Source organism: Lygodium microphyllum, chromosome 13, assembly GCF_053477565.2.
Source record: "Lygodium microphyllum isolate KBCC chromosome 13, Lygodium_microphyllum_v1.1.10, whole genome shotgun sequence".
In the NCBI taxonomy this organism is placed as follows: Eukaryota; Viridiplantae; Streptophyta; class Polypodiopsida; order Schizaeales; family Lygodiaceae; genus Lygodium; species Lygodium microphyllum.
The window spans coordinates 74436034-74463829 of record NC_141147.1 but is presented as its reverse complement, the minus strand read 5'-3'; the positions used below and the strand labels follow the sequence as shown (position 1 = coordinate 74463829).

Genomic DNA, 27796 nt, shown 5'->3' with positions numbered 1-27796 from the left:
GGATTCACTATAGCTTCCATATAATTAAAAAAAGGTGGGGAGTAGCTTGATTGAAAAAATTGGATCAACATAGGTCATTTAACATAAATAATCTCCTAGAGCATCAAGATTAGCAACATAGCCCATGACATCACTATATTGGTAAATCATGAAGTCTCTCTTCTATGTCTTTTTGTTTCTCTATTTTACCCCTTGATTCAAAACAAGTAGAGCCTAAGATTAAGCAATCTCTCCCTACTAGATCCAAGAAAACCCCTTTCTTAAACCCATTATTTTCGAAAAATAAGTTGCCCGTGTGCTTAAGTAGCACTTGTGCTTATTACATTAAAACCGTGTACCAAGATCTCTTCCTGAGCATCCAAAGCCAAGTATTTTTGCTCCAAGCCTAGCCACAAATGGTTGGCAAATCAGTGCCATAATGGGCTATTGCAACCCCAAATCAAGCTTAAATGGCTCAAGAACCTTCTTTGAATGTAAGGAATTTCAATTGGAAGGGTATTACGATTCAATGGAGAAGAGAGGGAGGAGAGAGAGATAACAATAACTTTTGGATAAGAGAGGAGATAAAAACAATTATTGATGAGAGAGAAGAAAGACCCTCTCCTACATTAATAGCCTTGGATCTTCACACACACACACACACACACACACACACACACACACATACACACACACAATCTCTCTCTCTCTCTCTCTCTCTCTCTCTCTCTCTCTCTCTCTCTCTCTCTCTCTCTCTCTCTCTCTCTCTCTCTCTCTCTCAAAATACTAGAATATTAACTTTGGGCCTTTCTTACACATTAATAGCTTTGATTTTTTATCAAAATACACATACACACACACACACACATACACACACACACACACACACACACACACACACACACACACACACACTCTCTCTCTCTCTCTCTCTCTCTCTCTCTCTCTCTCTCTCTCTCTCTCTCTCCAACTTGAGATCAAATTCCTCTATTTAAAAGTTTTTGGCCCAAGTACAATTAGACTAAAAAGTCACATTTTGATTATAATTTCAATAGTATAAAACTTTTTTAAATCTTTAATAAGTCTTTATTTTTCCAAATACACAATGCAAAAGATAATAACCATTATATGTTATGTTAATTATTAGTTTTCTATGTTAGGAGGAAAAAATGTTCCAAAAGAGAGGAATGTTTTTTGTTCATAAGGTCCAAACATTTCAATATAGTTCATTCAAAAAGTCTTAATCTACTATGTCTCATATTAAAACATATCATAAATATACATATAATTTGATCTTCTTAGCTAGTAATTATTTTTTATCACTTCTCTCTCATCAAACATTATTTTAAAAATTCACTCTCCTCTTCTCTCTCATCAAAAAATTATATATATCTCTCTTCTCTCTTTCTCTATTGACTCTATTGAGTCCTAATGACTCTAGAGAGAGAGAGAGAGAGAGAGAGAGAGAGAGAGAGAGAGAGAGAGAGAGAGAGAGAGAGAGAGAGAGAGAGAGAGAAACACACAGAGTTGTAAGATATACAAATAGTGAGAAATGAAGGTAAGGCCATGTACAAATACATACATATACACACATAAAGAGAGAGGTGCATACACACATGCACTACTTAATTTATTGCTTAGTTAATAACTTAATTACTAATTATTTTGTAATTAATTATTAAATAAAAATATAAAGAGAAGGGGGAGAGAGATAGAGATGAATGAGAGAAGGAGAAAGTGAGATAAACGAGAGAGAGAGAGAGAGAGAGAGAGAGAGAGAGAGAGAGAGAGATTATGTAACTTGCTTTAACTTTTTATTTGTCAAGAAGGGGATTACTAGCAACTCATCAAGAACAGAGTTGCTTGCAACCCCTTCTCGAGATGAAATTTTTTTTTCACAAGTCTCCTCTATCATTTCTTTGAGGAACTTGTGAAATTTTTTTCACTGAATAGGGGGTTACTAATAGTCCCTTCTCAGTGAAAAATATGAAGCTCTTGCTTCTTCTCCTCCTTATTCTCATAGCGTGTGTGATGAGATCAAGGCTTGGAGTTGGAGATAGTGTAATGGATTAACAATGTGAAGAGTGAGAATCATTATCATATTCAATGTCTAAATCTCTAATACTTTCTAGTAACTTTTGTAAGGTTGAAAGCCTTACTATATGGCACTTGTATATTCTTTAAAGAAAAGAGGAAAAAAGCACATTAGACCATGGAACTTCACCTAAGGTTCCTTAAGTTAGGTATATTTGGTGGCCTTGGTTGGCTAGCTAAACTCCTAGCCCTTCTCATAATTTTTTTACCCTTTCTTAAGGAAACATCAAGGTTAGGATATACATAGGAAGCTCGACTCACCTACATTATACCTCGTCTCCTTGAGTCACTTTTGCACTTTTTCTCTCTAATTGTTATTCACTTGAACTCCATCATATCTACAATGAAAGTAAGGTGGAAGGGTTCTTGAGTAGAAATCAAGTTTTTCAATTGCCACAAGTAGTTGTAGCCATTGGAGAGCTTATCCTTCAAAATTACTTAGCATGGATTTCCCACCTGCCACAAGTAGTTACAACCATTCAAGAGAGTATCCTTCAAAATTACTTAGCCTGGATACAAGGCCTTGCCCAAACTACTAATGGCATCTCCTTATAATATTCTCCAAGCATCCTTTTCCTTAATATAATCAAATATTCACATAAGCTCTATTGAGGTCCCTTACTTCATTGACCATGTAACTATGAAGAACCAATGGAGCTGCCTTTTAAACTAACTAATACCTAAGCACACATGTGCACTTATGTAATATTTGCAAACAACCTATGCATGATTTGGGTTCTCAAGTGTGTGAAAACACTCCAAGCTTACTTAAAATTCAACCCATCTTCAAAAGCAAAAATATATGTCCTATATATGAAAAAGAAAACAAGCACTTCCCCTAGGGAGAGAAGGTACGAGAGGTTTTCTTCAAACACATAAAATGAAATGAAAAATTTGTAGAGGTTGTCAACTAATTGCAATGGTTCAAACAAATCCAAATTTCAATTTTGGGATCAAAAGTTATGGTTGTTTTGAGCTTTGTCTAATGTATAGAAAATTTTGCACATGAGCTACACGGAGTGCAAAAGGGCCATGCTTTTGCTTTTTTGGACTCCTAAATTTATAAAAAACATGAATAGTCTCAAACTTGATTAGAATCTCTCAAAAAGATACTCAAATCACCTTTTTGTTGTGTTTAGAGAAAATACATATGCTCCCTTCCCCTTCCCCATCATCATCGTTGATGTAAGCTATAATAACCACTTTGTGGATGTATAGAGAAAAACTCTATCTCATAACTTTTTTCCTCTCTTCTACAATTATGTAGAAAGCCCTACCGAAATCTATCGAGCTTCTCTTCTCTTGTTTTTCATACATATATGGAAGCTTTGCTAAAGTCTACCAAGATTCTCCCTTTTTCTCCATATGTATGTAGAAGCTCTCTCAATATCCATAGAGCTTCTCTCATCTTCTCCATATGTGCATGGAAGTTTTGCTAAAAGCCACCAAGCTCTTCCCCTCTTCTCCATGTTGGGGGGTGAAAGGCCACTTGTGCCTAGTCACCTACACTTACTTGTATATAGACTTGTACATCTAAACATTGTAGGTGGAAGGTGCCCATCACAGTCACTTTATTATTTACTAAAATGACAAATAGAATAAGGGAGAATCCCCATCACTGTCACTTTATTCTTTACTAAAATGACAAATAGAATAAGGGAGGGTAGGTCACACATTGTGACTGTATTGAAGTTTCCATACATCAGTCTCTCTCTTCTTGTTTGAAACTCCATGTAACTTCCTCTCTTCTTGCTTCTACTCATCCTTCAACCTTTTTCTCATCTTTTTTCTGGTATTGGATCGAGCATTTGAGGAGCATCACCAACATTACATTCAGCCTGGGGAGAGAGCTTGATTTATAGCTTTCATGGTAGCCCCATTTTAGTTGATTTAAGGTATGCATTGGCTTCCCTACCTTCAGTACTTATTCCAAGTTGGTTTAGGACCTTCCTAGGGCTTAGCCGAGCCTTGTTGAGTGCTTATTGAGCTAGTAATCATTCTATCATTTTGAGTGGATATAGAGCATATTATAGAAGTCGTGGTGGACAATTGACTTAGCCGAGCCTTGTTGAGTGCTTATTGAGCTAGTAATCATTCTATTCATTTTGAGTGCATATAGAGCATATTGTAGAAGTCATGGACAGTTGACTTCAATTTCATATTTTGGCAATAAATTTTGCATATGATATTGGATTGAGGTATTCTATAGCTAGAAACAAAAACAGTAACGAGAACTATAGATTTGAGTACTAATAGAGTTGATTCTATGTTGTTTTTAATTCTCTATTTTACATAGAATAGAATAAATTTTACTTGGATAATAAGCTTACAAGTTACAGAGCTTTATGTATTACATGCTTCATGCTACTTGGATCTTCCATATGCTTATGTTGATTCTCATCATTGATGTTTATGCCTACATAATTTTATGGTGATCTTTGAAGCTTGGATTTGAGCTCTATTGGATGCATTTTTATGTTAACCATTTGCTTCATTGATTCTTCACTTGTGGGTACATAAAATATATTAGAGGTATATGCTCCTAGATGTATCATTCATGCACTTGGGCTTCACGAATATTATATACTTGATGCATTGAGCCTTGTTATACTCTTGAATATTCTAGATTTGCTTCTAGTGGGGGACATTTGTATTTACTTTGCAGATCTTGGTTCATTAGAGAAAATGGGAGTCTCTTGCCTATGTACATGCTAGGTTGATATACCATACACTATTCTTGTAGATATTAACTCTAGTGGGGTGATTTTCTTTTGAACACTTAGATATCTTGTACCCATCATTGTTAGAGGGTTGTCAGTGGTGGTTGATGCTTGACATGCATTGGTTGTATGCATCTATGTGTCTAACATTATGTATGCTTTGATAGTTCTTGGTACTTAGTTACTACACCGCTAGTTGCATTCTATATATCCTGAATTGCTACTTGGATATTCATGGCAATGGGAGCTTAATCTATTGGTAATTTATATATTCATTTAAAGTAGTTTTATGGACAATAGTGTTGTAACTACTATTTTGAGTATTCTTTTGGAGAGTAAACACTTTGCTTTGTCATTCTATGGATTGTTCTTTGTGGACAGCTATACCCTCTTTTGTTCCTACCCTTTTACCCACCCTTTTGGATTAGTTCTGGAGCTATTTTGCTATAATTATAGTAGTCCATACTCTTGTACTTTGTGATCATTTATAGTCACTATGGTAGGTACTTCTCATGCAGTAGCCGCTAGTGATGTTTTCAACATCAAAAAGCTTAATGGTGATGACTTTTAATACTAGAACATGTAAATATGGCATGTACTAGTGCAAAAGAAGTAGATTAGGCCATTGAAGACAAAGGGTATAAAGCCAGATGGTTGAGATAGAGAAGATTGGGATGAGCTTGATGAGTCACGCAAGTCAACTATCATATAGTCTTTGTCTAAGTAGGTGTACTTCAATGTTATCTCTATTGAGGGTGGTGCATATGAGTTATGGAAGAAGATTCTTGATCTTTACGATAAGCAGAGTTCTACCTCTTAGTTGTATTAGTTGAAAAAGTTTGTGGATCTTCACATGAAGGAGGGCATGCTTATATCTACTTAACTTGTTTTGCATGACATAAATTTTGAGGATAATATAGAGTCTTTGTACTTGCTTGTCACATTGCCTAAGTCATGGGATACTTTTTGTACTGCTATGAGTGCTAATCCCATTAAGGATGGTTTTAAATGCAGTGATGTAGAGAGTGCTCTACTAACAAAACAAGTAAACAAGAAGAATCTTGATATAACCTACAATTCTCATGCATTGACTGTTAAAGATAGAAATGGTGAAAATGGTAATAATAACCTGGTAGAGATTCACAACCCAACAAGGGCGAGTCTTAGTCTTGTGGGCAATCTCATAGTGTGGGAGCTTTCGCTCAACCGCCAAGACCCACGGACCGCTTATTGATTCAAGCGTTCCAAGCCGAGCACTAATGGCTACCTCTCACATAGCCGACGCGCCATCCATATCTACGGGTGTAGTGAGCTTACCTCCATGCCGTTCGAGTTACCTCCTCTCCCGGGCACCCCGGTAGCTCCACAATCCGAGTGCAAGCTTCAAGCAAGCTCCACCCTCCAAGCTCCATTGCCGCGAGTAAGACAAGACAAGAGAAGAGAAGAGAAGAAGAGAGGAGAAGATGGAGAGCTTCTCCTCCTCGGTCCCTCACCCTCACACACTCACTCCCTCACACTCTCACACTCCCTCTCTCAAGCACAAGCTCAAGCAAGCAAGAACAAGAAGAATAAGAAGAAGAGGAGAGCTACTTTTGGCCACACACAAGAATGAGCTTCTCATTCACTTTTCAACTTTATATACAAAACCCTAAATCCCTTTTGGGCGGTCATCCCCTTTTCCCATTTTTTACATGGCCGACTAGGCCCTTTTCCCCATTGTCCTTCTATCTTCCTAGCTTCCTTTCCACCGCCCGTCTACTTTTACAAATTACACGGGTGAGAGCCCGACGCTCTTTTACAAGATTTTAGGGTGCGCCTTTTTATTTTAAAATGCGCCTTTCCCCTTTTGCATTTGCCTTGGACTTTTAAGGTTGCCCTTGCGCTTTTGGCCTTTTCTCATATTCTTTCTTTAGTTGGACTACCTTTTTTCCACCTTTGCCCTGCGTCTTTTTTATTTCCTTTTGCTTTCTTCGTGTTGGGGTTAACACATAGTAAGTCTTGTGGTTGTAAGTCCTCTTTGACATGTCATTATTGTGGGCAGTAGAGTCACATTAGATTGCAATGCCATAAAATATGGAGAAAATATGCAATGATAGGCGCAATGAGAAAGGCAAGGGGAAAGTATAGAAAAATGAAAAGTCCACTGAGATTGTACCTAAGTCTAGCTCAATGCATTGGAGTATATATCTAATGATTACATTCTTGTAACTTCATCTCTTGGCCCATTGAGATTGTATCTAAGTCTAGCTTAATGAATTGGAGTATAGTTTTAATTATTACATTCTTATAGTTTCATCTCTTAATGCTACTCATTTGACCAATGCGCTGTCCACTTACTCTCAATGTTGGCTTCTTGATTCAGGGGCTTCATTTCATGTTACCCCACATCACCATTGGTTTCATAGCTATTGTATTGCTACCAATTTTGTTAACTGGGAGATGACACTGCATTGGATATATTTGGCATAGGTGATGTTAGAATATAGTTTGGTACCGGTGCTCCTTTTGTGCTTCATGATGTACATTGTCCCGATTTTGATGAGAAGCCTTATTTTAGATGGATAGTTGGACGATGATAGGTATCATGTATCCTTTGGTGTTTCTCCATGGAAGATCACCCATGGCAGTCTTGTTTTTGCTAGAGGTGCCAAGGTTAGCAACCTCTACCTTTGCTTGAATCAGGGTCTATTGACCATGTATTGGCTGTGATGAATCTTTCGTATGTATCTTTATGACATCATAACCTTGGACACATGTCTTTGAAAGGAATGAAAGTATTAATCTATTTGCAATATCTCTTGCCCTTGGATTACTCACGTTCTGATTCATGTGATCATTCTCTTTATAGTAGTTAGACTTGTAATTCACATAAGAAATCTTTTCTACACGTGTGGGTGAGCCTTTGGCTCTTGTACATTTAGATGTTTGTGGCCCCATGCCCTGTTAGTTCTTGGGTGGTGCAAAGTATTTTATTACCTTCATATATGATTTTTTGGATAAGAGTGGGCATATTCCATTAAGTAGAAATCGTATGTCTTGCTTATATTTCAGTGCTTTCTTGCCATAGTTGAGAACCAACCTAGGTATAGGCTGAAATACCTAAATGAGGGTGAGTACGTCTCTAAGGCTTTTGAGAATCTATGTGATGAGAAGGGTATTAAGCATCAATTGATTGTCCTATATATCCCACTCAAAATGGTTTTTTAGAGCACACGAATAAGACTATTTAGGAAAGAGTCCATAGTATACTTAGTTAAGTAGGCTTATCGTAACACTTTTGGATGGAGGTAGTTAGTACTATCATGCATCTCATTTTAATAGATTCAAATGCATTGCTCTTGGTGGTAGAGTTGCAGAGGAGGTATGGCTTGGGAAACCTACATTTTATGCACACTTGTGAGTCTTTAGATGTGAGGTTTTCTACCATATCCCCAAAGACAAGCGCAATAAGCCGGATTTGAAGTCTGTCAAATGGAACTTCCTGGATATGGGGATGAAAGTGAGGTGGAATAACATCTTTGGCCTCCACAGACTTAAAATATTATCTACAGCCATGATATTATCTTCCATGAGGATAAGATGCATATGAGACCAAAGCAGGTCTTTCAGGTATATAAGGTGATATTTTAGGAGGAGCCCCCTATCATAGTACAACCAACCCTAGTGAGATAGCCTATTGTAGTTGTTGATGATATAGTGGCCCATTATCTATCCATTATGTAGGATCATGGTGTTAGATAGAGAGGAATGGTATCTAGGGCCACTTGGCCAATTTTGAGGTGCTATATTAGAGCTTCATGTCCTCCTAATAATTGCTATGAGCTCTCTATGGATTTTGTCATGGTGATAAATTCTACTGAGTCACTTACCTATGAGGAGGCAATGCGTAGAGTTGATTCTCATTCTTGGGAGAGGGCTATATAGTTTGAGTTTGATTTGCTATAGAAGAACTATACATAGGACTTAGTTTCCTTGCTTAATGGAAAGTGTGCATTGCTATGCAAGTGTGTGTACAAGTTGAAGAGTACCCTTGGTCACCCTATGATAGTGTATAAGGCCTGATGGAAAGTGTAGATCACCATGCAAGTGGGTGTACAAGTTGAAGAGTATCCTTGGTCACCTAAGCCAACATATAAGGCCAAATTGGTTGCTAAGAGCTTTGAGTAGAAAAAGGGAGTTGATTTTTATGAGATCTTCTCTCTTGTGTGGTCAATATGACTATCCTACTTTGGTCTTGGCCTTGGTTGCTCACTTGGATTTGGATCTTTATTAGATGGATATCATGATGGCTTTTCTACATGGGGATTCTCATAAGGACATTTATATGGAGTAGCCTAAGGGCTTTGTGAGACAAGAGGTAGAGAACATCTAGTGTGTAAATTGAAGAAAAGTATTTATGGGCTTAAGTAGACACCTAGAAAATGGTACCAAAAGTTTGATGCTTTCATGTATTCACAGGAGTATTCCCACAGTGATATGGATCCATGTCTATACACAAAGAAGGTTTGTGATGGTAGCCTTATTATCTTGGTGCTTTGTATTGATAATATGCTTATAGCTGGGAGTGCTAATACTGAGATGGATACTTTAAAGACTCAACTTAAGAAGAGCTTTGGGATGAAGGACATGGGATAGGCCTCACACATACTTGGTATGTGTATTACACATAATTGCTCTAAGGGACTTCTCTACTTATTCCAAAAGTACATGCACTAAGTACTTTAGTGATTCCATATGCCATTTTGCCTTCCTTGGGAAGATAATGGGTGCATAATGAGATGATGTCTATTCCTCATCCTATTGTACTTTATATACATTTATACTTTGTCACTTTTCTTGTTATCTCCTCACTCAAGGCACAATCACCTTTAAGTGAGAGGTTGTTGGGGGTAAAAATGCATGTGCCTACATCACCCTATATTTATTATATACACGGTGACTACACGCCTGTACATTACAAGTGATGGGTGCCCATCACTATCACTTTATTCTTTATTCTTTCAATGACTATTGAATAAGGGAAGGCATGTCACACCTTGTGATTGTTGGAGTTCCCATATATGGTGTCTCTCTCTCTTTTGCTCTCTTGCTTCATTTGCCATAGCTCTTGCTTTGCTCTTGCTTCTGATTGTGTGTTTCCACTCACGCTCTAGCTTTCACATTGATCCAATCTCCTACTCTAGCTGTGTGATTTCAAAGTCACTCACTTGGACTCTCACTCTCAAACTCTCATCCTCTCTTACTCTCAACATGGTGTACAAGGAGATAGAATGGAAGCAAGAAGAGGGTAGCTCTCAAAGTTCCATGTATAAAAATGATATTCTCCATTCACTTTTTAGTTTGTATATATGGGTCTGGGATTTAGAGTCCCCTCCATAAGTTGGGCACCCTTTCCACTTTTTAGGCTCTTGACTAATCCCTTTTAATATATGCGTACAAATGTTCCATCAAAAAAGTGAATAGAAGATTAGTATCTACAATATTTTTGTCTTTTTATCTACTCTTTGATATTTATAATTTTCATGGAAGCAAGCCCAACTCTGAAATCAATGTTACAATAATATCACAACCAAAGTTATTGCACATTGTGGATAATAATACCTAAAATTATACAATGCAATCTAAAATATATACTCCTTTTCAAATTAATTTTGCTACATTGGACTTCTACTTATATTATATCATTTCTTACTATTTGTGATTGACATAAGCATGTTGGTGCCTTTCCAAATATTAATATATCCTAACCTCCCATATGAGCAAATGTCCAATTTTGAAGTAACTATATAACTAAGGAGGCACGAGGCAAGTAAATCTAAAAGCAAGTTGTTTCTCCTTAGTGAATGTTAGGTTAGTTGTTAAGGTGAATGCTTTTGAAAGGAAGATCTATTTTTCATCCCTTGAAAACCATTAAGTGGATGCCTAGGAACATTGCATTACAGAACTAGGAATAAGACTCAATCAAAAGAAGAAATCATCCATACATCAAACCATATCACAAGCAACATATACAAATGTCTATATCCATGCATTCATGCATGTTGTATGCATGTAGGCATTCATTTATGTGCAAATGGATGTATGTCGTACAAACATACGTAGATGCATATGCATACACACCAACATATACATATACAAAAATCCACCAATGTACATACATTTGTACATGTATACTTGCATATAATGTACATGCAGACATGCAACACAAATATCTTAATTATGTTGTATTGTTTAATTTCAAGTTCTAATATTGAAAGTGTTAAAATATTTAGTTTATTGTTATGAAGAGAAGATGTTTATTTATGTCATGGATTATGATTAATGTTTTCTATTTGCGTGAGTACAATGCAATCGGTGCTACATATATACATGAAATAAGTCAGTATTATGTGGCAAGTAGTCATCAAGTATGCCTATTTCTTTACATGCTTTACTTCATGTGGAAGGTTTTGTTAAAGACTCAAAAGTTACTATAGTGAATGATGATAGAAGTTCACATGACTTTATCTTAGAAAAATTTGATTGCAACTAGAAACCACCTCTTCACTATATAAGTTAAATTTGCATTCCAAGGCATTAGGTACAATGGCACAAGGGAAACTCAAGGATAAGAAATCATTATGGATTCATATTTGAAAAACCACTTTTTAGTTGCACCTTTGCAGCCTTCAAACATCATCTTGGGTATGCATTTTAGACATAATTATAATTAGGGTATAAATTAACACAAAACACATTATTTCCTAACGTATCCCTCGGCTTAATGTGAATAGTGTTACATGTATACACATCCAATAAGCCACTATTGTGCAGTGAATAGAAAATAATAATGAAAATCCACAAATTTTATAAACATATTTTGTTCATAGCAATAAACTAAATATCATAATAGGAAGTGCTGCTAATTTAGAATAATAGATCAAATAATTATGGGATTATGAGAATCTTTTGCTTGGGATCAACAACTGGTCTAAGTTAGGAAAACACATAACTGCACAAATTATATTGTTGTCATGCCTTAGATAGTTAATGAAAAAGTCTATTATTGAAAAAGTGGCTCAAATACTTTTTGAATAAAATAAATAAATCAAATTCTTATCTACAAATCCAATTGTGACCACAACATTTAATACCTTATTTTTTTTCATATAAGGAGATATATTGCACCATAGCTTGGACTATGTTGAATTATGTGCGCCACATTAAACTTTCTTTTATTATTTTTACAAGGGCACATATTGCATTATAGCTTACATATGTTTGAGATATGTTCATAGATAATGGGGACCTGATTGAGTTGATTGCTCACGAGTAGGACATGAAATTGACAACCTTAACATTAATAGACTTGTCTTATTGCTCATAAGTGACACATGAAGTGGATATCATATACATCAATCTGTTTGGAAAGTAGATATTGAGTGATGTTGCCACCTTGCTAAAACATTTGAATGGGTCCATTGATTTTGATCCAAGTATCATTTTTTTCCTTTGATATGTAGGAAAAAAAACATACTCTTCTTTCCACCAACATGGACAAGTACAACTTTAGGATTCTTACAAGTATTGATCTTCCTCATGCAGTCATTTTCATACAAAGGCCCTATCATTCTCAATTCTAGTTGTTGCAATGAAATCTCTTGATATAACTTTTGCACCCATAATGCAACCATGCTTTTATCAACTTCACAACTTTCACATCTTTATACACGGAAAAACATCCCTTGGAGGTTGTGCGGAAGGATCTTGCATGAAAATAGTCATTTTACCACATAAGATTATTTATTAAAACACGTTGAAGTGATGGCTAGTTTACAAGAACAAGATGCTACCAACATGCATGTGATGCCAATAATGGCCATGTGATGCAACCATTCCAACATAAAAAGGGTTTAGATCTTCATAGCCCATGCACGAATACAAGGATATTAAACAAATAAATGACAAGGAAGTGGTCTCGTGTCAGCTGTGAGAACTTTCTTCCATGTTTACATGACACAGATCATGGCATGATGTCATTTGAGTTTTAACAATGTGGAAAATGAAGTGCACCAGCTTGTTGTGACGATTCTTGACTTCATGTGTACATTTCATGCATTAAGGCATTCTATTATTTAAGATCTTGCAACACAGAAGATGAATTAAACTTGTATGTTGTGATGATTCCTTCCTAACTTTTGCATTATTGCAAAATGATTCATGACTAACTCTTGCATTGATCAAAGATGAACCTCTAACAACATGAGGAAATCAAGTAATCTTTTGGCACCTAAAGTGAGGGTATGGGATTGTGAAAAATGTGTGATATGCAACATATCTAGAGAATATGTCAAATTGCAAGCCAGTGGAAGAAGTTTTAATGTTTTAGTTAGAAAAAGTTATTGAGTTGACTTTTCAAAATGTTAGCCGTTTGGGGCAGAGAATTGAATAAGCATTCCTCTCTTTAGTGGGTTGAGCACTAGGCTATTCAAGGTACCACCATGTTGGCACAATCGTAGAAGTCGGTCTAGATTTCATGAAGTTTTTCTACCACATAAGATTGTTATAGTTATTAAACATAATGAGCATTAATAACTTCATTGTGGGACCATGTGTGGAACATGTTTTTATTTCGCATTGTTAGCCTAATAATTGAAGTGTGGTTGATGGAGTAAGACTAATTGTTAGTGTATCATGGACCACGAGAGAAGCATGCTACTGTTGATAGCTTACATTCGCAAAAAAAAGGACTAAAGGTAATATACACATATATTTCTATCCTACTAGTACAATGGGCTTTCCTAACATTGTTAGGTTGTTGGGATGAGTAATAGTATAAAGAGCACAATGGTGTAGTTTTTTCTCTTAAAGAGGAAGAAATAAAGGGTTGTACTTGGATTGTGGCAAGCCCACCCTCTACCTCATGTCTATTCTTTTTGTTGGCATGAAGCTTGCCACATATTCAAAGTGTGTGACCTCCATATGTGTGTTAATATCGTGTGATTAATCCACCTAGTGCCCATAAGTGCCATGCCTTAAAATTTGAGGATTTTCCTTAGAGTTAAATATTGCCAAACATTACACATTTTTATCAAATCTAGAGTATACTACTTTTACCAAGGTACCAAAATTTTCCAAGGTTAGGCATGTTGTAAACCTAGTGCTCACAAAAATAAGTGAGGCAATGAAGATACCTTTGACTTCAATTTAATTACTTACTTTTATGCTTTTGCCATTGTTCTCAAGTTGTGTTTTTGTGCAAGTTTTATTAAAAGAAGAAAAACTTTGGCAACTTATGCTATTCATTATTTGTCAATACGTTGTGTATGTGTGTGTGTGTGTGAAGTTTATTGTGTAGTGACCATAATGGATAATTCCATCTATTAGTGGGCTCAAATATCTTAGTTTGTCCCTACACAATGGCACGTGTTTGTAATTGGAAACTTGTTTCTAGAAGAAAATCCAAAAATCACTCGTCATGGTCGAGGATGCTTTCTAGTTTTTCATGAAAACGATAGATTTTTTATAAACCGCATCATGGGAACAACTCCCTAGATTGCATTCTTTTGCTTCCTCAAAGTGTTTTGCTAGCCATTTGTATAAAAGTTCTTTGATTTAATATTTTGACAGGATTTTTAAATGAGATTACATGCATTTTTTGTTTTTTAAACTAGAATACTTGAAAATGTTAAAATATGCGAGTCATTTAACACTAAAGCTCTCCTTTTTGTGAACATTTCTCAATAGATGGGATGAATGGTTTTGCTTCGTCAACATGCCAATCTGGTCACTTTAGATGAGTGATTTTTCTAGTCAAGTGGTCTACATGGAAAGGCTCGATGGGATGGATGTGAGACTCACAAATGAACATCTCAAATTCATTGTCTCATGATAATGTGTGTAGCCCTCCCAATCCAACACATTTTAATGTACTAGAATTTCTTACTACTAAATGCAACACAAATGGAAGATGCCACATCTAAAGGTAAATTATTCTTCTCCCTTCAATTTGTTGGGTCTATCAAGGTCTATTTTGCATTTTTTAGAAAGTGAGTGATGTGCATCTATTGGTTGCTCTCATGTAGTTGTCCACAGTTCACAATTAAGGTAGCATAATCACAATTGGCTACCTAAAGTTGTGCGCACAAAATTGTAGAAACTCATAATTCAACATGTTAACTTTGTTATCTGTAGTGTATCTAGTGCTTCTAAGTTGGGATTGCTTAAGGTACCAAATTTCATAGCAATAATGGTACATAGGTAGACAATTACCACGTGTAAAGGTAAGGCATATTTTCCCTTGTAGCCATCAAGTCTAAACCCACCCTCCAAGTTTAGTTCCACATAGTTAATGAATAAGGTGATCATGCATTTCATACATGAATCAAGGCTTATTAGAAAGGGTAGTTCTAGGCGATTGTAGAAGTCATGAAGTTAATGTTGAGAAACTCGCTTGTTTAGTTCACCATTAAATGGAACTTAGTGGTGGCTTGCTTAGCTCAACAATGATGTGTACAATCATGATGCAAGACTTGCCTATTAGTGAATGATAAAATCCCCCCCCCCCCCCCCCCCCCCCAACAATTGCCAAGTTAAGAATACACTAAAAGAGACTTAATGCAGAAAGGAAAGTGGAGAACAACACAAGATTGGGCACAATGTTTCCCCATGCATAGAGAGGGCTCTCCTCTATGCATGTAATTGAATGTGTTAAATATTTTGTTAGAAGAAAGGCCGATTTAAAGGGCTATTTATAATTTAATAGAAAAACGGTACAGTTTATTAATGACAATTTCATAAATAAGAGGTTTTTAACACAGGCCTTGAATACAGGAGATATCGAAGGTTTACATATAGTAAATCCTTGAGTCGATTCGATAGTGGTGCATGTTGTTTAGTCTATGCTACATGCTTGTGGTCGTTACTGCAATAGCTGAACAATGCATTATTCAAAGAGCGCCTATTTTTCTTGGGTAGTTGATGTAATCTCATTGGGCCTATTTTACAAGACCAAGAAGGAAGGAAATGTGATGACTATGGGAGGCGTGGGAAGGCGCTCTTAGAATCCCCAAACAGAACTGAGAGCATAGAGCCATAAAGCTGAAACGTGTCAAGAGGAGGCTGGGGGCTCCAAGATCCACTGTGTGTGTCTGCTCTCCGGAGTCTGGACTTTTTTGGGGTAATGGATCATGTGCGTCTTTTCCAGATTCGCTTCCATGTCAGGCTCATCATCTCATCTGTCATCTGTTTTTTTAAGCACAAATCTCCACACTTCTCTTTCTGGAATCCGGAGACACAAACTTTTTCTCCTGTGGATGACATCACGATGGTAAATTTTAAATTTTCTCATGCAGCTTCCCTGCGCTTGCTTTTAGCAGGGGTCCTTTGGGCTGATTTGAATTACCCATTTGGGATGTGTTTGCTGGCCGCATTTGCGGGTTGCCCACAGAGAGAAAGCGAGAGATTTCGATGGATGATTGTTGGTAAGACAAGAGCGACAAGTAAAGGGATGGAATCCGATCAGATTTATTATTTTCATGTGAATCCCATGGGCCCTTAAGGGGAGGGGAAGAGAGAGAGAGGGGATTCGTGAGTTCAATGAAATTGAATCGCGATGCTCTTTTGAAGTGCTGCAGCTCAGAAACAGCCCGGACTTTCTGTCAGGTGCTCTCTGTATCTTCCCTTTGGGCTCATCAAGAGTGCCATCGGAAAATCAATATCAGGCGCAACACTCTGGTAAATCCTTGTATAATTTTTCTTTGCATGAAAATGGGGGGATAAAAAGGAGTTGTTCTATTTGGATTGATTGCATGGCAGGTTTAACTTGCCCCCCTGGGTTCTTCACAGGGATTGGTCTCTTTGTTACAGGGTAGCTTTCCCTGTTAATGGGACAGCACAATCTGGGCCTTCTTGGCTCTGAGACTCCCAGATCTGTGTCATCACAGAAAACAGAGCAGAAGAAGGAACTCTCTTAAATCTTCTTGAACTGTATTAATCTGCATCAGGCAAAGCATCATATTGTAGCACCTGGGTGCAGATTTCCAAAAGCATGGAAGCAGCTGTAGACAAGATCGTTGAAACGCTAGGGTCCCTGAGATTCAATTATAGTTCCCATGTATTGTTGCTGTTCCTATCCAAAGGGAGGAGACATCAATTACATAGCAAGTGACATCAAATTAGGATTCTTTGTCCGTTCACGTTCACCTTTTCTAGCTCACACGTTCGGATCCATTAGTCAAGGGTCAGCAAAATGGCACTGTCATGGTGGGTCTTTGTGGTTTTGTGGACAATCAGGGAAAATTCTCACAGCTATTCTGCATCTCCTTTAGGGAAGGCAGCTGGAAGAAGTTTTACCAATGCCATGTTTCAGAAGAGGTGCAAAGTTGATTTCTTTGAGGCATGGCATATGTTTCAGAATTGTGTAGGTAGATCTTGCTCCATGCATATATTTCACACAAAAGTTCTTTTATATGATAACTATCTTGGCTTGGCTTCCTCTACACCAATTTCATCTCCATATGCTAAGCCAAGCTCTGGCAGGAAACATACAGTCCCCCTCTGGCAGGAACTTTCTACAGAGTCTTTATGGTTAAAGCCTAATGAACTGAAAATGGGACATAATGGCACTTGCATCTTCTATATTTCATTTCATCAGCAAAAATGTCAATAGGGAAAGGGTAGGAAGTAGCACAATAGTGAGATTTTCCATGCATAGTTATGTGATATATATGCATTCAAGCTGTTTATCAACAGATCTTCCTTGCAGGTATTCAAACATCACGTGAGTAAAGATGAAGAAGAATGAAAATAAGTCATTTGTTTTGCTTTCGAGCAAGCGGGCTAAAGCAGATAGAAAATCAAGAGCAGTTGAGGTTTTTGCTTTACCTGTTTTCCCAGAGACCTCAGCTCTTGTGCAAACAGAGGCTGCCACTGATTCCAGTCAGAAGGTGGCATTAAAAGATGATTCTCAAAAGGATCTGGATGTACTGAAACAAACAATGTTGCAGCATGAAGCAATGTTCAGAGAGCAGGTTTGTGCTTAGCCACCTACAAGCAAGCACGGAAGTTGATATTGGTACTTCGTATTTTTACATGAGTGACTCATAAACTATGGAGTGGTTCCAGTATTGAGTGAGGTTTTCTTAACTCATCGAAGCTTTTACCATGATTTGACTTTGTCTTTTGTGTGTCAGGTCCGTGAACTTCACAGGCTCTATCAAGTGCAGCGGTCCTTAATGGCTGAATCGAGAACAAAAGTTTTACATACATTGGCTTCTTTTCCTTGTACAGACCCTAGGTACGCAAACAGCTCATTCAACTACAGTGCTGACCCTTTAAGATATACAGGGGCAAGAGGTGGGTTGAAGGACAGGTGTAGGCTGGATTCCAATTGCTTTGCAGCCAAATCAGAAGAAATACATTTTCCAGAGCATCAGAAAACTGCTACAGGAGTTACGGAATGTTGTGATGATCTCATCAAGTCAAAGTGTCAAAGAGTCGTCAGGACAGTATTTAACTTGGAGCTCCCTCCAGAAGAGTACCTGGATGTGGAAGCAGAGGAGGGATGCACACGACAAGGCAACAATCTACTCTCTGTGTCAGCACACATTAGTCATGACTCATGCAGCACATTGCTTGATGGCCAAAAGATTACTGAAGCAAAGTGCATAGATTCAAACCCAAACCGGGATTCCAATGCTGTTGAATCTACCACTATGAAATCCAGCAATAATGAATTGGAGGATCAAAGACAGCAAGGGCCTCATTCATGTGGCTCTAGAGAAGCATCTTTTGGCCCCGTTATACAACCCAAAGTTAGTGTATCCATGAAGCCCTTATTCAAACAGCTTACAGGATTCAATCATGAAAACCAGGTTAATGACCAATTAACTCTAGGTCTGCCGGGCATAGGAAATTGGTCCTCTGCTCCAGAGTATAACAAGAGCATTGCAAATCATAGCTCAAAGCCTGCACATTGGCTCCTCAAGGTTGTAAACTCATCTTGTGAATTGTGCTACCTGCAACACTGTAAAGTGTTAGAAGTATCTCGATTTGATTACCTGTATGGAATCACTTTTTGCAGGATAACCCGACTTTGATCAAAGCAGCATCTGACAAGAGGATGACTCAAGCATTGACCGAGCATCAATTCTTACCTGGTTTCCTGCAAAAGAAAGATGCAGTTGATCTGTCAACTTCCTTTTCTGGAGGTATAAGGACACCTGTCGCTTTCCATCAGCCAGAAAAATCAGGAGATTCATGGTCTAATGATGGGATCAAGTTTCAGCTTAATCAAGTGCCCTCAACGAGGCCTCAAATTAAGCATTCAGCAACCATCAATGCTGGATTGGCCAGACCATTCCAACAAGGCATGCACTCAGCAACTGGCTGTGCTGGATCGGAAAGACCATTCCAACTAGGCATTGAATCAGTAAAAAATATTTTAGAACCTCTGCCATTAAAAAATGGTAGTGCAGATACCTTTCCATTCTTTACCTCCAATCATCTGTCTATCAATACACAGCCTCCAACCTTTGCAAGTGAGGCCGTTAAGGGTCCCATGATACATCCCTGGTTACAGCAAAACAGCAGTTTTTCATCACTCACAAGACCTCTGCAACCTTCGGGAATAGTAGGTATGCCTGCTTTTATAAACTCTGCAGCTGTACAGCTACCAGTTGGTGATAGTAATGAACAACCGTCCAAGCAGTTGGACTCTCATTTCCGAGAGTCACTTGGTGATATGCTCACTCCTGCCATGTTCTCAATGACACGCCCAACTGTGCCAGAATTGTCCAATGGAAAGCAATTAGCTGATCCAATGGTTATATTGCCAGAAACTGAACTCACATTGAGTCTTTCAACCAGTAATCTTGATGGGATGCCATCTAGAGGAAGCAAAAATGATGAGTTTACACTGTTTAGGGATGCAACCATGCACTCTAAAAAGCGTCACCCACTGTTTTCTGGGGCTGACCATCAGCAGTCTACTTCTAGTGATAGTCCAGAGAGAGAAACTATGCCTTCTCATATGTCTACTGCTGAAAGGCCTCTTCATAAGTTCCACACTCATCTGTTTGAGACATTTGAAAATGAGGAACAGAAAAGTATATTGACTCAAAGAGCATCAAGGCCATCAGTGGGTCAAGACATGGTAAGGGCAGACACAATGATGACCAAGATCACTTCTTACTCTACAATAGAGAAGAATGATATAGATCTAAATAAAGAACGAATTGCCTTAACAAGGAATAGTTTGAACATCTCAGCAGATGGAACTGATGAGCTGAAGGAAGGACACACCAAAGCAATCAATAAAGGAGCTGCAAAGGCAGAGCTGTGTGACAAGGAAGCCTGCAGGTCTGCTGATAGAGGGCTTATTGAGAACAGTTGTGATGCCCTGGAATCAAAGGAACTGTTGGACCTGAATGGTTTTAGTGTCACTGGATTTCCAAGGTTCATCAAGGGTGCTTTTGAAGAAGCATGCAACCATCATGACAATGCCTTAGAAGCAAAAGAGATTGAGCATGAGGTCTCTGATCACACAGGCCAAGCAGCTGAAATCCTTCTCAGCTTAAGTGATGTGGTATCACACACTGACAAGGTACCTGAAAGTAGACAAACATGCATGAATAAGAGTCTACTTGAACACTGCAGTAGTTGCAAACAGAAAGTAAATGATGTTCATAGACCAAGTATTTCACAGGGTGCTCAAGCAATCTCGCACAACTGTGGACATTTAGATTTACTTCAGAGAACAGGAACAGACATGGGCCAATCTGCCACAGAACCTGACCCCTATTCATCTGTGATACTTACACTTGATGCAGGGGGCACTGTAACTGATAAAGAGGTTCTACATGTCTTCGACACGGGGCAAAGATCAAGGGAGTCTTCTATGAGCCTGGGATTGCCATTCAGGAAGGAGAAACCAGACAATGGGCGGAGTCAGACCTTTGCAGCCACACTTTCAACCGAGGAAGCTACTGAGGATATTCAGATAACTGGAGGAAGATTTATGGATTGTCCAACTGACACGTCTGTCATGAAGGCTGACAGTGCCATCTGGTGTAAACAAGATGATATCCCTATACCAGAGGTAGTGAGGGATACTAATGACCAGAAAAAAACTCCTGGATTGTCAAAATCTTCGGAAGCTGAAAGCTCCAGTTCATTTTCTTGGGGTGAATTGACTCAGAGAAGGCGTGTGAGACGCCAACGCAGTCAATGGTCACCTTTACCAGTCCATGTTGCTGTCTCTTCACCCTAAGAAGAGAATTGTTGGACAGGCTAATGTTGCTCCGAAATGCACCTGTTTGGTTGAGCCTTGTGCTATCGAGATTTTGGGGGGTACCGATTAAAGGCTTCTGTAATTATTGGTGTATTTATCTTTGTATACGATGACAAAAACTCAAGTCTTGCTTTGTTCAAATTGGATATCCTTAGTTTTAGTGTGTCAATGCATACCAAAACTGGAAGAATGCAGGGATAAGAAACCATTCTTGGGTGCAGTCCATACAAAGATTTCATGAGTTTTCACACCTACTTGGTTCAACCATTGGTCATACTTGCTGATAACATGTTTTTAATCTGCTGGTTGCATGTGATAAGAGTCAGTATTTTTACTTCTTGTCCATCAAACTCACTGTTTGGTTTTCCAGACACCCTACATCCCATGTTCTTTTTGTGCAAGCTAATCAACAACTCTGTGATTTCAACAATGTGTGTGTGTAAGAAGTGAAAATGCAGATATAGTTTCAAGAATGATGTCCTGCTGAGCCTGCCAATTAGATACCGTCTGCTTGGCCACCAATGCTACCTTGCTACCTTTGGCTTATGAGAGACCAACCCTTTGCCAATAAAGAGGTGCATGGCCTGATTCCTTTGAACTAAGCCCTTTGGCTTATCAGAGAAGACTCATATTTATATTGGTTTACTATCCAGTTTTGATGCATTGTTTGATGTGTTGTTTCAAATTGAAGTGGGGAAATCACCTATGCGAAAAAACAGAGTGATAGTTCACGAGGGATGTTTGAGGAAATGGAAGTCTATTAGTTCACATGCACAAAGGGTTTATTGTATGGTTTTGAAGTACAAGTAATTGTTGTTTTAGCATATACCGTTATCAGTTTTTTGAAGAAACACAAACCCCCCATGTCTAACCATAGTGCATAGAAAAATAGGGCAATTATTGTTGTCTGGTTTATAGTGTGGGATCTAGCTAGCTAAGTAAGCCCGTATACTGCCATGAGGCTAGTAAGGATGTCTTTGGCTGAGAGTCCTTTTGTTTTTTAATCTCACTTGGTTTTTCGAGTTTGATAGTTCCTTTGCAAGAAATCAGAGGAGGCAGAGAAGGAGAATGTCAAGCAAGAGGTAATGCAAATAAATTGGTAACGCTAGCCTTCCACATCATGGGGTTTGGATAGCATAATGTATTATACTTGCACATCATGGGGTTTGGATAGCATAATGCATTATACTTGCACATCATGGGGTTGGGTCATTTCCCTAGATTACTATTGCTTCCATGCTATGAACTTGGGGTTGCAAGAGAGAGAATGTGAGTTAGGAGGGTCACAAATATCTACTTTGGTCTATGGACTCAAGTCATGGTCATAATACTAATGAGAGATGAGCAGGGGTTACAAAGGAAACTTAGGTCTTTCCTACGGTAGGTGAGATGAGAAGAACATAATCTTAAATAAGGAATTGTGTGTGTTTTGCACTCGTGCATGATGTACCCATGTACTAGTCTACACTACACACTAATCTATAAATTTATATTTTTTTCATGTGCCATAAGTATGATTGATTGTACTATTCAAATTGACCCCTCTTTAAAGCATGGTGTTTTGAGCATGGAGTACATTTTCAAAACATGACTAATTTGTAGGGAATTGATGTCAATGATTTTTAGGCAGATCCATGATAGAAGAGGTCATCGAAGACTTGACAAGGGCCTAGGATGCACTTGTGCTCTTCTCAAAGGGTTCCATGGATCCAAGTGTGCTTTACATCAACATTGATAGCCTATCAAAAGGTTTTGAGAATGGATTTATGATGGCATTGTGAACATGTTTGCTTGCTTCTAGACTTGTCTTAGTAAAGGAAGCTCTAATTCTAGTAGGCTTAAAAGCATTTCATGGCATTGTTATAAGTTGTCATGGGAATGGTTAACACGAGGATAAACATGCTACTAGCTTAAAGATGTCTTATGACCATCCTTCCACTTCTTAATATAGATCTCAAAGGACATGTTTATGATTTACTTCCATAAAATTTTGTGGTAGTTTTCAACATGTGATATGGGTAGTTGGACTAGAAGGTTGGTTGGACTATAATCAACATTCCTAAAAGCGATAATGGTGATATTAAAAGAAATAGAGGTAGACATAGATTACATGGGGTTGCAATCCAAAATGGTAAAACAAGCAAAAACAAGGAGGATTGGTGGCAATTATTTTGAGAAGGGAGAATAAAATGACACACTAGGATGGTGCACAAGCTTAGTAGGGGACTTGATTGCATGACTAAAAGAGGAGGCTATTATTTTAAGGTTGGTTGGTAGATGCTTTTGACAAAGGTGCATATACTAGAGCTAAAGGGGGGAACAAGTAATTGTAGAGTTTTTTTTTTTGAGAGGAGCAATTTGGAGGGAATGAATGAAGAATCTTAGGGAGTTCAAGCCGGAGGTGACTATATCAGCAGTTGTTGATTTTTTGAAAGGAGTTTTGAGAATGAGAGCACATAGTTCTTTTTGGGTGCAAAGTTCTATATGTATTGGGGAGTTGGCATTCTTTTTTAGCATGCAATAGGGCAAAGTACTTGAAAGAAGAGTTGAACTGTAGTTGAGTGATGGATGGTCGATAAGGGAAGAAAATGTGAAATGATTGAGAAGAACACATCAAGAGTCTTTGGTACAAGACGACAAATGTTTTCACTTGAGATGAAAAGCTAGTGAATTGACATGTGAAGGAAGAAAGGTAGACTAATGAGATGCATTTGATGTTTTGGGGGGAGCAAGCTTTTTGGATGACGTGTAAAAAAAGGATTAGAGTTAACAATGATGGTTGAGGAGGAGCCTTTGTAGAAGTGGCATGTGCAATAAGGGTTTTGGATGTATTAACTCAGAAGCAAGGATGATTAACACTCCAAAAGTCATGGCAATTCAACATGGTAGTTTTCTAGAGGGAGATATTGACACAACATTGAACACACAACAAAAACATGTTTTGGTCGTGGCCACAACAATGGCTCAATGGTGGGACATCAAAACACAATGCCAACAGTCTAGTGCTACTACTCAAGCCAATAAAACAAATCCTAAAGGGAAAAGTCATAAGATGTGCAATACAAAGGAACCAAAAATGTTGCCAAAGGTATTTCTAAATCTAGTGAGCCAAGAATACTAAAGAAAGAAACCAAAAATATTGCCAAAGGCATTTCCAAATCTAGTGAGCCCAAGAGTACTAAAGAATTATCCAAGAATCCAACTAAGCAGTTGTTGTCAACTACTAACATAGTTAAACTCATTGACTCTTCAAATGCTTCTTTCAAATTTGAAGTGGAATCCTACTAATTGTAAGCCTCAATGACTAGAATGGTCAACTTTGACCAAGAACAAACCTAGAAGTGCTTTAGCAAAGTCAAATACAAGCATCAAATTAGAGAGTACCATTGACCCAACATTGGGTAAGAAATGCTCCTCTTAGCCAAAACCTCCGACAAACTTAAAGCTTAAGCACCTAGAAAGACCTCTTATAGAGACGGCAATAGATAAGGCAATGATTAGAATTGATTGTTGGTAATGGAGTGTTACATGAAAACTGATAACTAAATAAAATTGTTGACATACATAGCCATGCATGCCAATCTTGACTATTTGTCAAAAGAGTATGAGTAGTTTCTTGGATGGCCATTGACGTGAGATGAGCAATAACATGTTTGTAGACATGCATGTACTTATGCAACATATGCCAAAAGCTCAAGTTGAGGATCTTTGCTTGATTCCCTCCTTCCATGTTGAGAATTTTATAAATTACATGGAAGAGGTGCAAGCATTGGAGCTTCAAAATTACTTAGCTTGAACACAAGGCCTTGTCCAATCTATTGTCACAAGTATTTGCAACCATTGGAGAGCTTATCCTTCAAAATCACTTAGCTTGAAGACAAGGCCTTGCCCAATCTACTAATGGCATCTCCTCATAATCTTCTCCAGGAACCCTTTTCCTTAACACCATCAATTCTTCTCATAAGCTCTACAGAGGTCCCTTGCTTCATCGACTGTGTAACTATGAAGAACCAATGGAGCTATCTTCTAACTAACTAATACCTAAGTACATATGCACTTATATAATATTTGTAAACAACCTATGCATTGTTTGGGTCCTCAAGTGTGGGAAAACACTCCAGGATTTACTTGAAATTTAACCCATCTTCGAAAGTAAAAATATATGTCCTCTATACAAAAAAGAAAACAAACACTTCCCCTAGGGAGAGAATGTATGAGATGTTTTCTTCAAACATGTAAAATGATTTGACAAAATTGTGGAGCTTATCACCATGATTGCAATGGTTCAAACCAATCCAAATTTCAATTTTGGGATCAAACATTATGGTTCTTTTGAGATTTTGTCTAGTGTATAGAAATCTTTGCACATGAGCTACGCAAAGTGCAAAAGGGCCATGTTTTTACTTTTTTTAAACTCCTAAATTTATAAAAAATATAAATAGTCTCAAACTTGATTAAAATCTTAAAAAATTTTGTTGTTTCATTTGTGTTGTTGAGTTTAGAGAAAATGCATACGTGTTGAGAAACACAGATCGAGAGCTATGCTAGCTATGGCGGACGGAGGTTATAAGCATAAAACATGATTGAGATAAATAATTGTAACTCAAGTGAATTAGGTTCCAAGATAGATTAACTTGGACTCATAAACACAATCTTGAGTGGCAGAGAATGATAGTATTATATCATTAAAATAAGTGTCAACAAGTACACACATTTATAACTTTTGGATAGTACCACAGTACTCACTGTGCATATGGGATTTTGGACATCTCTTCCTAGAGCTTCTAGAGCATACATATTTTTCATATCTCTCATACAAAGCTACTTATGGGCACTCATTTAGCCTCTATGGGCATACATACCAAGCATCATTTGCTATTCTCAACATCCCCCTCAAATGATGAGTCTCTACCCTTGCTGGCTTTTGCCCCCCCTACATGATGACATGGCCCGGGAGACTAGCTCTTTGGCAGCCTAGTCAAGTTAAGACTTGAAACTTTACATTTTGGTAAGGGTTTCTACAAAATCCACTATGGGAAACAAGATCCACTAAGAGAGGTTTGTCAGTAGCGAAAATTTCTTTATCTTCTTCTTGCTTCTTTGGCAACCTTTGGTGATCACGATATTCTTGGTGTCATTGATCTTCTCTGACTCCTTGGTTTTCATGCCCTCGTCCCTTTTGTTGATGCGTGGTACTTCTCTTTTAGTCTTCTTGACATAGTCTTTTTGTTTCATGCTTTTATGATTGCTTTGACTTGACAAGCTCTCTTTTGACATACATGACATAGATTTTGGGATACATGATTCGTGGGATTTATTTGGCTTGGGCTCATGGCTCATCATTACATTGGTATTGATCATTTGAGCGTGGTGTAGACAACTCATTTCGAATGCGGGAAGGTCTTACCAAGAGTATACTTGGGTAGTGTCTAAATACAATCACTTGGATGTCAGGAATGAAACATAAAACGTTGCAATGTGAATGAGATTTACAGCTTCAAGCGTGAAAGAGAAGGTGTGAATGGACTGGTTTTGGAGAAGTGTAGATGTGAACAAGTAGATGAGATGGTGTGAATGGCCTTTAAGGGCTAGGGCTTTAACCTTAGTATTAGCCTTTAAAAAAAAAAACGAAATGAAGATAATGTCGAGTTGTAGGCGGCGATCTGCTTTAGGTGACACTATTTTTGCTGTCCTTGTAGATCGTGAAGGCTAAACGAGTGCAGCAACGCAGACGGATAGCTTTTGAGCTCTTCTTCCACTCAAGGCAGCATCGAAGTTGGTGATGTAACTCTTATGGTGCTTGCTGTGGTGAAGCTCCATAATCTGCTTGTTGATGTAAGGCAAACATTTTTAAGCTAATGTTTCTAATTCCATGAAGGTTAAACCTGGCATTCCATGAGTTATGATTGTCGATTCAAGTGCAGTTCTGTCTCCACACTTCTCAGTAGTTATTCTCCAAATGTTTGGTAAGCACCTCTAGGTTGCTAATTTAGGTGCTCCATCACTTTGAATTGTTTCCCCGTCAAGTCCTATCATTAGTACAGATTTTTCCACACTTTGTATGTTCTCCAATGGCTGGATGGTGCAGCGGAGTACACGACCATATCCATTAGACTGGATGGGAGGATGTAGGAGCAATCTCTTCATTTGCAGTTTGTTTGCGAGACCTAGGTTCTCATTCACATTCCCATGGTGGAAGTTGTGGAAGGGGACTGCTAGGGACATGTCAAGCATCAAGAAAGACTTTTTCAATCGGGGACCAAGAGATAGTAAGTGGCTTGGAGAAAGGCCAACGAAGAAAGGGAGACAAGATGCCTGCTGATGCTTGCTTAAAGCTTCTTGTGTGTGTTTCAAAGAAGATGGGAGGGGAGTTGGGTGGATTTTGAGTGAAGAGAAGGATGAGAAAGATATGAGATGAAGAATAAGCCTGAGGTATGGATATGGCATAGGGCCTTAAGGTAGGTTCAACTCCTACTATCCATTCATAATAAAACATGGCTAAAGAAGGACTCTACTCTAATGAAGCTAGTCATAGCTCATGATGGCTTTGATAAAATGTTGAAAAACACGGATCTAGAGCTATGCTAGCTAAGGCAGACAAATGTTATAAACATAAAACATGATTGAGATAAAGAATTGTAACTCAAATGAATGAGGTTCCAAGATAGATTAACTTGGAATCATAAACACAATCTTGAGTGACACAGAATGATAGTACTAAATAATTGAAATG

The 27796-nt window shown here is 38.0% G+C and overlaps 1 protein-coding gene across 5 annotated transcripts; it reads left to right on the top strand.

Moving 5' to 3' along the window:
* The first annotated feature begins 15953 nt into the window (after nt 1-15953).
* Nucleotides 15954-21318, top strand: LOC148026777 (uncharacterized). 5 transcript variants are annotated; one of them, XM_087691275.1, is made up of 6 exons: nt 15954-16101; nt 16222-16508; nt 16620-17147; nt 17539-17803; nt 17966-18760; nt 18856-21318. In XM_087691275.1, the coding sequence occupies exons 4-6, from the start codon at nt 17564-17566 to the stop codon at nt 21040-21042; spliced, it is 3222 nt and encodes a 1073-aa protein (XP_087547401.1). In that variant the 5' UTR covers nt 15954-16101; nt 16222-16508; nt 16620-17147; nt 17539-17563; the 3' UTR covers nt 21043-21318. The 5 variants fall into 5 exon arrangements, with proteins under 5 accessions (XP_087547401.1, XP_087547402.1, XP_087547404.1 ...); XM_087691276.1 differs by having other exon boundaries at nt 16620-17193; XM_087691278.1 differs by having other exon boundaries at nt 16620-17197.
* The last annotated feature ends 6478 nt before the right edge of the window (nt 21319-27796 follow it).

Bases quoted from the DNA above. Each gene is read 5' to 3' on its own strand.
- LOC148026777 (XM_087691273.1), top strand. From the start codon at position 17,564: ATGAAGAAGAATGAAAATAAGTCATTTGTTTTGCTTTCGAGCAAGCGG. The intron at 17,804-17,965 runs GTTTGTGCTTAG...TTTGTGTGTCAG, and splicing joins AAGCAATGTTCAGAGAGCAG to GTCCGTGAACTTCACAGGCT. The intron at 18,761-18,855 runs GTTGTAAACTCA...CACTTTTTGCAG, and splicing joins CTGCACATTGGCTCCTCAAG to GATAACCCGACTTTGATCAA.